The 14,251-nt window shown below is 45.3% G+C and overlaps 1 protein-coding gene across 7 annotated transcripts in view; it reads left to right on the top strand.

Moving 5' to 3' along the window:
* Positions 1 to 214: 214 nt before the first annotated feature.
* Positions 215 to 14,251, top strand: part of LOC308481051 (neural-cadherin-like) — a 54,195-nt gene continuing 40,158 nt past the window's right edge. For 3 of the 7 annotated variants that reach the window (XM_081013010.1, XM_081013009.1, XM_081013012.1), the window contains exons 1-3: positions 1,456 to 1,651; positions 11,046 to 11,240; positions 13,705 to 13,930. In XM_081013010.1, coding sequence (XP_080869136.1) covers positions 1,516 to 1,651; positions 11,046 to 11,240; positions 13,705 to 13,930 — 557 coding nt within the window. In that variant the 5' untranslated portion in view covers positions 1,456 to 1,515. Of the gene's footprint in view, positions 1,652 to 11,045; positions 11,241 to 13,704; positions 13,931 to 14,251 lie in introns of all 7 variants that reach the window. The other 4 variants (XR_013988428.1, XM_081013008.1, XM_081013011.1 and 1 more) reach the window with 2 other exon arrangements.

Here is a 14,251-nt window from a genome sequence, read left to right as displayed (position 1 = left end):
CAATAAGAGCTGTTTGACAGTGGAATGGACTCCCATGAAAGGTGACTGACTCTCCTTCCAGGAAGGTACATAGTCTGGGCCCTATGGAGCAGTTGCTGCAACCTGAGCCATAACCTGAGACTTCTGCACTGAAGGCGCTGCTGCGCTTTTCGCTTCAAGCCCCTCTTGGTTCTAGGAGACAGCGGGGAGGGGGAAGGTGGCCTACGGACCCGTCTCTTGGCTGAACTTTCTCCTCTTCTGCGGCATCTGGCGCGCCTTCCCCTGTCTCAAGTCTGCCCTGCCTTGCGGGCAGCGACACCCCCCAAAAATCACTGGTCATCGCTTCTGCAGAGTGATCTTACGCACAGAATCTGCATACACGTATAGGTTTGGAGAAAGCGCGGGCCGTTTTTTCACACCATCGACCCACACGGAACAAGTTTCTAGGCAAACGGATTCCGCCTCCTCTCATCCGATTGGCGGCTCTTGCGCGGAGGGCGGAGCGTCCGTCCCGTCCATCCCTCCACGTGGAGTCGGCGGTGCTGGGCGCGCAGTCTCGGGCTGCTGGAGAACTTGCCCCGTCTCCGGGAATCGCTCGGCGCCGCACCGAGGGGGAGAATGAGGGACTCGCCGGCCGGGGCCCGCCGATGGCTCCTCTTCCTCTGGCTGGCGGCCGGCTCGGGCGGCTCCCCGTGCCGCTGGCCCGCCTCGCCGCGCGCGCTCTGCTTCTATGGGCAGGTGCCCGAGAACAGCCCTCCGGGGACGCGGGTGCAAGGGCTGCGGGTGCCGCTGCGGAGGCTGCTGCCGCGGGCGCCGTCTCCGACGCCGGGAGCCGCCTGGGCCCTGGAGGGCGACGGCGCCTCGCACTTCGCCCTGCAGCTGCTCCCGCCCGGGGCTCCCCGTCGGCGGCCGGCGCTGCTGCTGCTTTTGCGCACGGCCGAGCGCTTGGACCGGGAGGCGCGTCCGCGCTACAGCCTGTGGCTGACGGGCCCCTCGAGGGCGGCGCTGCTGCTCCGGCTGCGGGTGCTGGACCGCAACGACCACCGGCCTCGCTTCCCGCCGGGCCCCGCGCCGCCCCTCGAGGTGGACGAGCTGGCGCCGCTGGGCTCCGAGGTGGCGCGCCTGCGCGCCCTGGACGCCGACGAAGGCGCCAACGCGCGCCTCACCTACCGCTCGTGGCCCGGCGCCTCTTCCGAGCCGGGCCGCCGCCTCTTCGTGGTGCCGCGCAGCGGGCAGGTGCTCACCGTGGGCTCCCTGCTCGGCCTGCGCCGCCTCAGCCTCTGGGTCTCGGCCCAGGACCACGGGCTGCCCCGGCCCTTGCGCAGCCCCGCCAGGCGCCTGGAGCTGGCCGTGAGGAAGAGGACGACGACGAGCGCCGTCCAAGGCGCTGCTCCGTCGCCGCGCAAGGCTCGCGCCCTGGCCGCCTCCTCCAGCCCCAGCTACAAAGTCCGCGTCCCCGTCGGGGCGCCCGCGGGGGAGCTCATCTTCACCGTCCCGGACACCCGCTACCAGGAGGCCGGCGGCAGCTGGTTCGAGATGGTCTCTCCGGCCGCGGCGGGGGCTTTCCCGGTGGAGCTGGACAGGGGCTCCGGCCGACTGTCCCTCGTCCGGCAGCTGGAGAGGGGAGGCCGGACGGAGGTGGTGGTCAAGGTGCATCGCATAGACGGGCAAGGTGAGGCTGCCTCACAGGTGGGAAGCCTGCTAAGTCGTGGGGGTCTCTGAGCAGGTGCGGAGCAGATGCAGTGACATCTTAGGGGTTTTAATAAAAACAACAGGTATAAGCCAGTCCTTTACTTAAAGTATATCTTTTGGGGTTGTCGACACAGAAGTTTAAGGTAAACGCCACAGCGATGCAATAAGATTGAGAATAATGAAACCGTCTAACTATCTAAATGCAGCATATTCTAAAATGCTTGGGCTTGTTGCTGAATGGAACACAGTGTTAGGTGCCAGATATGGGTTGTGTGGTAAATTGTCCCATGTGGAGCCGGTCAGAGAACTGCTTTGCCACTAAGGCTGTTCTAGTTGCATAAGCAGCCCAAATGATTTCTTGGGATAGCAATGTTTTTGTGGTGCTGTGGGAGCAACACTGAAGCAGCATGTAGACTGAAAGATTGGTGCCTGCATTCATGTGATTATTTCAAAAGAGATGTTGGAGTTCACGGACTCATTCCCCTTTTAATTATTTTGATTTAAAGCATATATTGACTTGTGTGGGAGATTTCATACCTTAGAATCATAGAATCATAGAATCATAGAGTTGGAAGAGACCACAAGGGCCATCGAGTCCAACCCCCTGCCAAGCAGGAAACACCATCAGAGCACTCCTGACGTATGGTTGTCAAGCCTCTGCTTAAAGACCTCCAAAGAAGGAGACTCCACCACACTCCTTGGCAGCAAATTCCACTGTTGAACAGCTCTTACTGTCAGGAAGTTCTTCCTAATGTTTAGGTGGAATCTTCTTTCTTGTAGTTTGGATCCATTGCTCCGTGTCCGCTTCTCTGGAGCAGCAGAAAACAACCTTTCTCCCTCCTCTATGTGACATCCTTTTATATATTTGAACATGGCTATCATATCACCCCTTAACCTCCTCTTCTCCAGGCTAAACATGCCCAGCTCCCTTAGCCGTTCCTCATAAGGCATCGTTTCCAGGCCTTTGACCATTTTGGTTGCCCTCCTCTGGACACGTTCCAGTTTGTCAGTGTCCTTCTTGAACTGTGGTGCCCAGAACTGGACACAGTACTCCAGGTGAGGTCTGACCAGAGCAGAATACAGAAATGCAGAAATGCGTCAAGCCTGTAAAGAAACCTACTGAGCAGAAATTCTGCCTCCTAATTCTTCAGACTTGTGATACAGCTACTCTCCATAGATGAGTCTTGTCTCATGCTTCAAACTACACATCGTGCTCAAGTGTTCGTAATTTTGCTCAGCCTTTTTCTCAAATGAAAATGGTCACAGGTCTGGTGGATGGGAAGGAGGTGATTCACTCTTTCTCCTTGGGCCATTTCTCCTGATGGGAAAAGTACACAATCCTTTCATGTTTTCCCTTTGGAGAGAAGAAGGACATGGGAGAGCAATATTTGATTAGAAAAATGGTTTGAGAGGCTCTTCCACCTCCTCCCTCATTTCTTTGTTTGAGATTGCAGCCTTCAGAGGCTGCTTCTTATTTTAAAAGAAAAAAAGTCGGGACAGGTAAACACGATGTCACGCTGTTTGATCCCAGGTGGCAGACGTTTTTATTTTTCTTCAACTTTGTATTTTATAGTTTAGCTGTGTGAGTTCATCATTTGTAAAGATTTCAACAGTGGAGCAGAATATTGAGTTATGGTGCAAACATTCACAAGCAAACAAGACATGCTGAAGCACATTTCAAGCTGTACATCCTATTATCCTTGGCAAACAGTGTGTGGACTGAGGGATCCTTCCTAACCAGTGTGAAAATGGTTGCTTGTTTGCACAAAACTACAGTTATTTCAAATAACTGTAGAGCTAGTGTGGTGTAATGGTTAAGAGCGGTAGACTTGTAATCTGGTGAACCGGGTTCACTTCCCCGCTCCTCCACATGCAGCTGCTGGGTGACCTTGGGCCAGTCACACTTCTCTGAAGTCTCTCAGCCCCACTCCCCTCACAGAGTGTTTGTTGTGGGGGAGGAAGGGAAAGGAGAATGTTAGCCGCTTTGAGACTCCTTAGGGTAGTGATAAAACGGGATATCAAATCCAAACTCTTTCTCTCTCTTCTGTATATGCTGTTTGCTTTTGAATAAATGCAGCTTCCTTTCTAAAGAGAGACATCATTAAACACGTGCAGCCGCAATATCAGAAAGTGCAGTATTGATATTCATTGTTTACACTCCTTGATTGCAAGTGCCCCCCCCCCCCATGAGAGCATAGTGATTCAGCCTCTTGAGAATCTTGTTTCTTTTCTCTGGAAAAAAAAATAAGTTTCTAGTCTTCAAGACTTCTAAGATGGAACTGACTGTAGTGGAGCAAGTCCCTTTATTGTGACTAACCAAAATGTCACAAAAAGCGCACAAGCTCTTTGAGTCCAGCAAAACTCTTTATCATGCTGGATGTTAAGCAAAGTGGGAAGGATGGAGAGCGGTGATAAGAGAGCTGGTTTGATTTTGAAGCCATGGTGTCTGGATTTTCAGTAGTACACCTTCCTTCTCTAAGTAGGGGCAAGTGCCTACATCAGGGATAGCAAGTTTTCTGCCCTCCAGATGTTGCTGAACTACAACTTGCCTGTTGACTGTGCTGGCTGGGGCGCCTGGGAGCTACTCTTGCTATCTACATGCAGGTGGTACTGTTGAAGGGTGTGTTATTGGTCATAGAGATTGAACATATTTAGATACACTTTGTATATGTGTTCTAAAGCTTCCTCCTTGTTTCCCATCCCTGGACTTCAGTGTAAGTTGAGGTTTCACACTCACAAGGGCTAACAACACATTTATTTATTTTTGGTCATATGAAGAAGCCAGTTGTGTTCTCAAGCTGCTAACACTGTGCCTTTTGCAGTAGGAATGGGTAGCCTGTAGCCCTCTAGATATAGGAGGGTCAATGGCTAGGGATAATGGGAGTTGTATCTGGAGGGCCACACTGAGCTGTGGAGCATCTCCAAGTGGCTTAGTTTCCATCTCATATGACTCTTTCCATTGATGTCATCTAGACAGTGTCTTAGTGCAGGTTTGATGCAACAACATCTGGAGGTCTTTCCCATGCTTACTGTGTACATTTCTGTTTGCAAATGTCATGGATGAGGACATGGTAACAGAGGTCGGGCCATTTCTCCATCTGGTCCAGTATTGTCCTCTCTGGCATCAGTCACAGGCAGATGCTTTTTCCCACCAGCTGCTACTTGATCTCAGGGGCTGAACCTGGGACTTTCTTCATTCAAAACAGCGACAGAGAACCTCTGGCCCTCCAGATGTTCCCAGGTTCCAGTTCTTACTAGACCAACCACCATGGCCAATGATTGTAGATGATGGCAGTTGTGACCCAAGAGGGCAACAGGATCCTCACTTCCTGGTGTAAACCGAATGCTTCTACATCCCTTGAATGTTTTAAATAGCTATTTTTAACTGTCCTTATGCATGATTTTACTGTTTGGTTCTTTTTGTCAACCGCATTGAGTTTTTCTTCTTACAACCAAGTGGTGTCTAAATTTTATGAAATGTATAAATAATAAAATATTGAGCTGTGGTTCGCCCCCGCGCCAGCCCCTCAAACGGTTTAGTCCCATCCACCTCCACTGCATTAAAAGTCCAGACAAGGCTTTTGGTGCAGGCTTGATCTAGCTTATTTAGTTAAAAGCAGCCAAACCGATGAAGGGTATTGCTGTGTTAACTTGTGAAGCCGACTGCACAATCGGCATGTTGCTCTTCTGCATTGTTGTTCTTTAAAAAGAGCTTATTATGATCTCTGCCATGATCCTCTTTGCAAAGCTGTGTTCTGCTTCATCCTGTGCCCGATAACAATATCGACAAGACAAAACGCCTCGGGGTGGAAATAATTCCAGTGATCATGTAGGACAAGGTCATAGCTGCACTTCCTTTAGCTGTTCAAAATTAAATTACATTTGGAAATCTTCAAAATAAAACATGCTGGAATAATGTCTGTGTGGTTGCTTACAACTGTTAAGCAGTTCCAGGAACTATTAAGTTTTACAAATGCACTCGGAAGAATTGGCAAAAACCAACCCATTGGTGGCTCTTGCGATGGTGCAATACTGTGGAATGCCAAGCTTGACCCAGATGTATTTCATGACTGCATGGAGCAAACAGCCCTTTACCAACATCCATTATGTGGACTATAAAGATGAGGAAGGAAATGTAAACAGAATTCTGTAATTTTTTTAGTTCCCTTCATTTGAGTAGGATTACACTTAAACAGACGGTACAGAGTTGCCCTGTGTGGTTGTTACTTATTTATTAGACTTCTTGATCCCTCGCTACCCAGAGGTCTCCGAACGATTCACAGCACATTTAAAAACAAAGTATAAATAAGCTATATAATGAAAATGGAATAAAGCAACTCCCATAATCACATGTTGAAGAAGTTATCTCTCAACTTCATTTTTTTTAATAAGATAGTTATTAAAATTTTCAATGTTTTACAAAACACACAAAGAAAAAGAAAAAAAAGAAAATACATAGTAAAAATATTTAAAAACAATTCTTTCCTTCCATTACTTAACCTTCATTTACTTATTTCCAGGACCTCCTCACACCTTCCTTTTTTGTATTCCAGTTCAATTATTTTGTTCAGCAAATCCCTCCCCTCTTTTAATATCCTAATCATTAATCATAAAGATGTTATAATTTTGGATTTTTACATATTACATAATGAACCCTTTTTTCATCTTCCCTTATAACCTTTCAGCTAGAGACCACTTAGTTTCTATCCAGCATCATTCTAACATTCATTAATTTTACAATATTTCTGTAAATAATCTTTAAACTTTTTCCAATCTTCCTCCATCGACTCTTCTCCGTGGTCTTCAACTTCAATTTCCTACCTATAAAATGGAAATACACCTAGTGCATAGAATTCTTTAAGGATAAACTAGTTCAGGCAATGTTATTGCCCACTATGGATATTACGAAAAAGTAGGTTTGATGCTTTGCTGTCTCTGGTTTCGTTATTTTGTGTGCTATTCTCACCGTCTTTTAAGGTTTGTGTACATTTCTCTATCATCTCAGAACACCCCAGTCATGAATGGCTATAAGCTTTCTGTGCCTCCTTGTCCCTGGGAGTCTAATTTAGTCTGTGGGGGTCCCAATTAGCAAAGGAAACAGGTAATTACAAAAGCCAATTTAATCTCCAAATTAGTCTAAATTTTTAAAGATAGGAAAATACAAAATCCATTAAATTCCCAGGACTGCTTCTTTGTACTGGTCGTTATTGCTTTCCTTTTCTTCCAGTATAAATCCATCCTTTGTGTCCTTTCCCTTGATCTTGCTGAGGCTTTTGGTGTCTGCCCTACTTGAGAGACAAAGTGACCATAAGCTGCATATTGAACCCTGCCGCAGTTTTATGAAAGTGGAAAAAAGCACCTTTTGTGAGTGTTTGAGAGGAGTTCCAAGAGCTCCATCACCTTATTTCTTAGCAAAATGGAAAGCCTAAAAGAGCAGGGTGTAAAAAAGGAAAAAAAGTTATACGTTCTGTATTTCTGAAGGGTGGCTGCTGATTGTCCTTTAACACTCTGTATAACAAATCAACTCATTTTATGTGTAACATTTATCATAGAGCCCATAACGGATGTTCTCTGAGTGTTAAAAGTGTGTATTCTAAGAAATGCACTTTTCAGATAGATCAAACACAGAGTTAAGTGCAATGAAAACCGATTTGAATTAAAATGGAACTAAATTAAAAAATGGTCCACATTCTGCCAGAGGAATTTAATTTTCATCAGTTCACCCAGAAGTTATAGGAACGACTTCAGAGATATTTTTGAACTATTTCAGTGAATTTGTTCCAAGTACTGGCAGTACCTCACATGATGAAGCAGATATATGTCTCTTCTTTAAGCAGCTTACGTTTATTATTGATTTGTATACTTTTGGAATAAGTTGGTGGGACGAAAGTATAGCAGCAGTGGTTTGCATTCAGTTTTCAACACTTATTTTGGGCTAAGTAAACTTGCCCAGACCAGGCCAATGTGGTTTAAAAGTAGGTAGTAATATCCCGCCCCCACCACACTCTTTGGTATCAGTTTGGCTTAAACATCCTCCTGATTTTGTGCCTTGCCAGATCGCTTTCTTGTGGTGACAGATCAGTATTGACAAATAGCTTGGCTGTAACATCAAGCTGTTTATGTCAACGGAACAAAATGTTGTGTGGTCATATTGATTCAGCACTAGCTGAATGCTTTTGTATGTCTGATCTTTTTTTTGTGTGTCAGGCGGGGGCTTGGTTGAAAATCAGGAGCCAGGGAAGCACATTTCGTAGTCTGTAAAATGCCCATCTGATGTAGCACTGATGTTAAGTATTTGGGTACTTCTGGATTATTGGCTAATAGTATGTAACATTCTAAATGCAAGACGGTAATTTGGTTGGCTTTTGTTCCATTTGAAAAGCATGTCTTGAGCACAAAGCACAGGAATTGTTTCTTCACCAAAAGCCTGGTCAACACAATCATCAAAGATGGCAGCATTGTGTAAGTAGCCAGCCAGTGTTAGAAACTCAGCTATATAAGCTAGGCTCCTTAAACCAGGGTTACAGTCACCAAAATGGAATGCCTAGTTGCCATTTTGGAGCCAGACAGCTTTGAAAGTCATATTTTTCAATCTGGCTTTTTGGTTCCTGAAATTCATTCTGATTGTGCAGATAAAATATAATGGATAGAATTCTCCAGCATGTGTTGCTCGTGCGTGAAAACAGTCAAGATCCAAGGCGTGGCACCTCCAGATGGTGGAGACGTCAGGTGCCATCCTGGTGCCCAGGCATCTTCACTTGGTCGCAAGTGGCCGATAGCGAGATACAAAGTGCACCTGGTGCCTGGCGAATTTTGAACGATGTAGCCAGCCGCCAGTAAAGTATGGAAACCAAGCTTGTGTGAGTGCATCTGGAATTATTAAAAACCATTGTCAAACAAAGGTGGTTGTCTCTTTCTAAGTGGCTTTAGTTAATCAAGTCAACCTCAGTAAGCCCGCTTTTTAATCAAGTAAGTTAAGTCTCTTAGCCTCAGTTTTCTTGTCAGTGCCTATAAAACAGTGCTTTTCATGTACTGGTATTTATAATACACCTTTGTTCAGTTACGGATATAAAAATGCAGTGGTATCTCATTGGGGCACCATCCAGACCCAAACCTGCTTGGCATTAGCAAGATGGCCAACAGCTCCCATCATCTCTAATCGTTGGTCATGTTAGCCAAAGACCATTATCCATTGCAAGATGGTTTTGAAGGTGAATTATATTTATTTATTTCATAAAATTTACATACCTCTTGATTGTAAAAACAAAGCAGAACACCCCAGATGGGTTTACCAAAAAAAGGGTTTAAAGGAGGGCTGCATGGCATTTGAGATGCTGCAAAAGCTACAGAAAACAATGGTGAAGCCCCAGTTCTTTGTGCTGAATCCATACGTACTCTTTGCTTGAGCAGAAGGTAAAACTAATCAAGGTCCAGATAGCGTTTTCTGTTGGTGTGCCCTGTTCGCTGGCCAGGTTTTGGATTTCATTGGTTTCATAAAGCTGTGCTGGATTTAGGACAGTGCAGGAGGTTTCCCCGAGCCGAGGGAGCACAAAATAATAAATGAATTATTGCGATAATAAGAAATATTTTGTCCTCACTCAGGGAACTATATTACCAGTGCCAGTGTGGTGTAGTGGTTAAGAGCGGTAGTCTCATAATCTGGGGAACCGGGTTTGAGTCTCCGCTCCTCCACATGCAGCTGCTGGGTGACCTTGGGCCAGTCACACTTCTTTGAAGTCTCTCAGCCCCACTCACCTCACAGAGTGTTTGTTGTGGGGGAGGAAGGGAAAGGAGAATGTTAGCCGCTTTGAGACTCCTTAAAGGGAGTGAAAGGCGGGATATCAAATCCAAACTCTTCTTCTCTTCTACCAAAGTCCTTCCCTGCAGAATGGCTCAAGTTCAAACATAAGCCAGTTTGCATCGATTGCTATAGCTTGTTGTCCTCTGGCTATTAAGTGACCTATGTGCAAATTAGTGGGTGAGCTCCATGAGTGGTTTCTGAGAGCTTGTTTGTATTCTGTAATGATGGGCTTAATGCCTTGTGGGGTTTTTGCATTGCAGTGGGATTATAAATCTGTCACTTATTAACTTCGGAAGGTGGTGGACTCTCCTTCATTGGAGGTTTTTAAGCAAAGTTTGGGTGGCCATCAATCATGGGTGCTTTAGTTGAGAGTCCTGCGTTGGACTAGATGACCATCTGGTTCCCCTCCAGCTCTACAATTCTGGGAGCAACAGGGAGGTTGTTGTCAGGAGCTCAGCCTACACTTGAGAAGGACCCTAGCAGAGACACATGCCCAACTGGCATGTTCTCTCCCTCCTGCTTGATCGTTCGGGAGCTTCATAAGCTTTCTTCAGCCCAAACATCACAGCGACCGATGCCAACAGACACCGGCACACTTAGGGATCTGCAGAGTCTTCACAACTTGCGTGGCAGACCTCAGCAACTCAGCATGTTGGCTAATCTACTTTATTTACATATAAACAGGCACGGAGCACTGCAACATGGCTCCCCCTCTCTTTCTAGCATCAGACAGCAAAGAGAAAAAGAACAAAGGACAATAGTCCCACTTCACGGAACACAGTAACACAAACATCCTGTCTCCGTCACTTCCCACTCTGTGGAGTCAAAACATATACCGTCCATGTGATAGACAACAATCCCATGACTGCAGTCATGGAGCAGGAATTCTAACAGTTCTCCCCCCCAACCCCCAACCCCCCGCCGTTGGTATTGATATTCCTTGAAACAGTCCCTCTTCTGATCAAAATAAAAACGGAGTGGGGCTTTCAGGAAGGACTATAGGTGGGAAAGAATTCAGCACTCACTCCCTGCCTACCCCATTTCCTTACGAAATTCTTTTTCTTACACATGCAATTTATAGTTATTCTGTAGTTACCTATCTTCTGTGCATGTTAGGATGCCCACTGAAATGCATGGGGTCCTTCCTAGTAGCCAGAGGAATTCATTAAACCAAGACAAAGGATTCTTATCACACCATTTGTGTTAATGAGCTGTCCAATTAATTAGCCAGGATATTGGTGCTATATATGACAGTTCCTGACAAATGATTTTTTGTTCTGTTACAGGTGTTAATACAACCATCTTGGCAGTTAAGCACTAATCTTCTGCTGTAAAAGGTTGAAGATGTGTCTGCTGAACTTAAGCTCTAATTATTACTGACAGCTCCCACCTTATCGTGTTCGCCTGCCAGCTAAGAGTAGGGCTAGGCGATACCTGGTTCTCAACATCACAATATATTGATATCACAATATATATCTGTGGTGGCGGAGGGCCTTGCTGGGCCTCCCTGCGCCTCTCTGTGTAAGCTCCTAAATTCTTATTTACTTACTTACTTTTTCTGTATCCCTTGCAGACCATGACTGGTATTTGTGCCGTGTGGTGATTATAGCCGTTGAAGAGGAGCTCATCTCTTGGGAAATGTATCCGTACCCCTATTTGGCACGTGTTGATCCTGACGCTCGAGCAGGCACATCAGTCTATCAACTTGTTGCCCATTACAGTGGTAATGAAAATTCTAGTGTTGGGATATCCTATGCTCTGATTGCAGGTAAATAGGTGCTGCTTTCTTTCTGAAATGAATTTTGCCTCTTTTTATTTTTTATTTTGAAAGGATTCAAGCCCTGACCCACGAGGGTGCTTTGAATTTTTCAACTTTCCAATTCAAAAAATGAGTGGTGCTAAAAAGTTGTAACATGACTGGGGAAATTCAAAAGATAGTTGGGTTAACTTAATATAATTTAGTTTGGCTTGGCAAGTAAAATGTGTGCAAAATTGCATAGAAATCATTAAAATGATTGCCAAGTACTTGCAGTTATATTATATATATATTTATTTATTTATACTTATATATTTCTGATTCTTTTATTTAGCATTACCTGACATTTTCAGTAGGTAAAATTAAAACTCATAGGTTTTCCAAAAGCAGCTTATGTGTTTCTTCATCAAATGCAGATTTACCAAGCTAAATGTTGCCCAGTCACAAAAATAATAGATTTGACTTCATCACACCCAAAACCATATTTAAAAAACCCTTCATTTAAGAAATTTGCAAAAATTAAGTTTCACCCCTTAAAATGACATACCCTACTGACCCACCTGTGGAGATTAAACTGACCCAGCTAGTTTATTTTTGGCAGACTTAAAAAGCCTTTGTTATGTTGCGTTGATTCTTGTTGTTTAGTCGTTTAGTCATGTCCGACTCTTTGTGACCCCATGGACCAGAGCACTCCAGGCACTTCTGTCTTCCACTGCCTCCCGCAGTTTGGTCAAACTCATGCTGGTAGCTTCGAGAACACTATCCAACCATCTCGTCCTCTGTTGTCCACTTCTCCTTGTGCCCTCAATCTTTCCCAACATCAGGGTCTTTTCCAGGGAATCTTCTCTTCTCATGAGGTGGCCAAAGCATTGGAGCCTCAGCTTCAGGATCTGTCCTTCTAGTGAGCACTCAGGGCTGATTTCCTTAAGAATGGATAGGTTTGATCTTCTTGCAGTCCATGGGACTCTCAAGAGTCTCCTCCAGCACCATAATTCAAAAGCATCAATTCTTTGGCGATCAGCCTTCTTGATGGTCCAGCTCTCACTTCCATACATCACTACTGGGAAGACCATAGCTTTTACTATACGGACCTTTGTTGGCAAGGTGATGTCTCTACTTTTTAAGATGCTGTCTAGGTTTGGTATTGCTTTTCTCCCAAGAAGCAGGCGTCTTTTAAATTAGTGGCTGCTGTCACCATCTGCAGTGATCATGGAGCCCAAGAAAGTAAAATCTCTCACTGCCTCCATTTCTTCCCCTTCTATTTGCCAGGAGGTGATGGGCCCAGTGGCCATGATCTTCATTTTTTTGATGTTGAGCTTCAGACCATATTTTGCGCTCTCCTCTGTCACCCTCAATAAAAGGTTCTTTGATTCCTCCTCACTTTCTGCCATCAGGGTTGTGTCATCTGCATATCTGAGGTTGTTGATATTTCTTCCGGCAGTCTCAATTCCGGCTAGGGATTCATCCAGCCCAGCCTTTCGCATGATGAGTTCTGCATATAAGTTAAATAAGCAGGGAGACAATATGCAGCCTTGTTGTACTCCTTTCCCAATTTTGAACCAATCAGTTGTTCCATATCCAGTTCTAACTATAGCTTCTTGTCCCACATAGAGATTTCTCAGGAGACAGATGAGGTGATCAGGCACTCCCATTTCTTTAAGAACTTGCCATAGTTTGCTGTGGTCGACACAGTCAAAGGCTTTTGCATAGTTAGTGAAGCAGAAGTAGATGTCTATGCATATTTTAATTGAAAAGTGACTAAGGGATTGCATCTTTACTGCCTCATTTTATGTCCCCACCTCAACAAACCCCACTGCAGCCACAGCCAAGCTACTTTCTGTGCTGAGGCCTAGATTAGTTTGAAGCGTCAGTGCTCTGCAAATGGTCTTTTCTCCCCCTACTGCTGTTGCTTTCCCCTATAATTCACTTTCCTTTCCTATGCCCTTCATTCTTCTGTGCCATATGCTTGGTAGAAGCAGCAGAGCAGATAGCGTAATGTAGTCAAGTGAGGTAAATTGGTTAGGGACTTGCTTGATTTAATCGCTAGTGCCAAACCGCTTTGCATAAATGGGATTTTTAATTGGCTCAGAGTGTACACAGGAATGTGTACAGGCCCTGCTCTTTCCTGTGCCATTGGTGTGTGCAGGAGACAATGGCAGCTCATGTGTGCTACTAACTTTGGCCCAGGAATAGGAACAGAATTCCTGTTCAGAACACTGATGGTGGCAGCTCAAAGTCTTCCTTCCCAGGCATCATAAGTGGAGCACCGAGTTTGGTGGATGTGCTAAGCCACCCTGCTTGCTGATTTATCTGCCACTCAGCCATCAAAAGCATCTTATTCTGTCCACTGCAATGTGTAAGAGTCAGTGTTGGTGGGAAATAGTAATGGGAAAGAAATTTGTGCAAGTGAGGAGCTTGGTGCTAAAAGGTAACAACACCTCTTTTCATAATTTTTTGTATTCCTTTCACTCAACAGGTGGTGAGGAACGATTTGATATAGATATGGACACAGGGGTCATATTGACAACTGGCTTGCCTTTAACTCTGAACCAGGAGTATGTGGTCACCGTGCTGGCCATTGATGAATATGGCAGCAAAAGCCCATACGCTTACATCTCTATCCTGGCTGGCTCCAGGCCTCCTCAGTTCACAAATATGTCCTACAGTGTGTTTGTTCCAGAAAATACTCCAGCAAGTGAAAAGTAAGTGGTGAATTAATGTCCTGCTGTACGAAAAGACTGCGTCGTAGATACTTACGCACGTTACTTAAACATAAAAAGCTTGCATTGTAAAACCAAAATTTATTTTCAGTGTGTAGTTGGGTCTAGCTTGCTCTACTGGGGCGACCCTTGATGGCTGCTTTGAAGTTTTATCAGGTGAAAAATGTGGAAATCTGCTTCTCTATGTGAATGGGTCAACAGGAGCATGCTACAGCTCTAGTAGCTTCCTGTTGTTTTCTGAGCCCAGTTTGTGTCTGCAGAAACCTAATGGCCACATCAGACAGAACACCAGGCCATTAGCTA

Source organism: Podarcis pityusensis (assembly GCF_964106645.2).
Source record: "Podarcis pityusensis genome assembly, chromosome: 7".
Lineage (NCBI taxonomy): Eukaryota > Metazoa > Chordata > Lepidosauria > Squamata > Lacertidae > Podarcis > Podarcis pityusensis.
The sequence above is the reverse complement of the archived record's forward strand: the minus strand, read 5'-3'. Positions and strand labels throughout refer to the sequence as shown.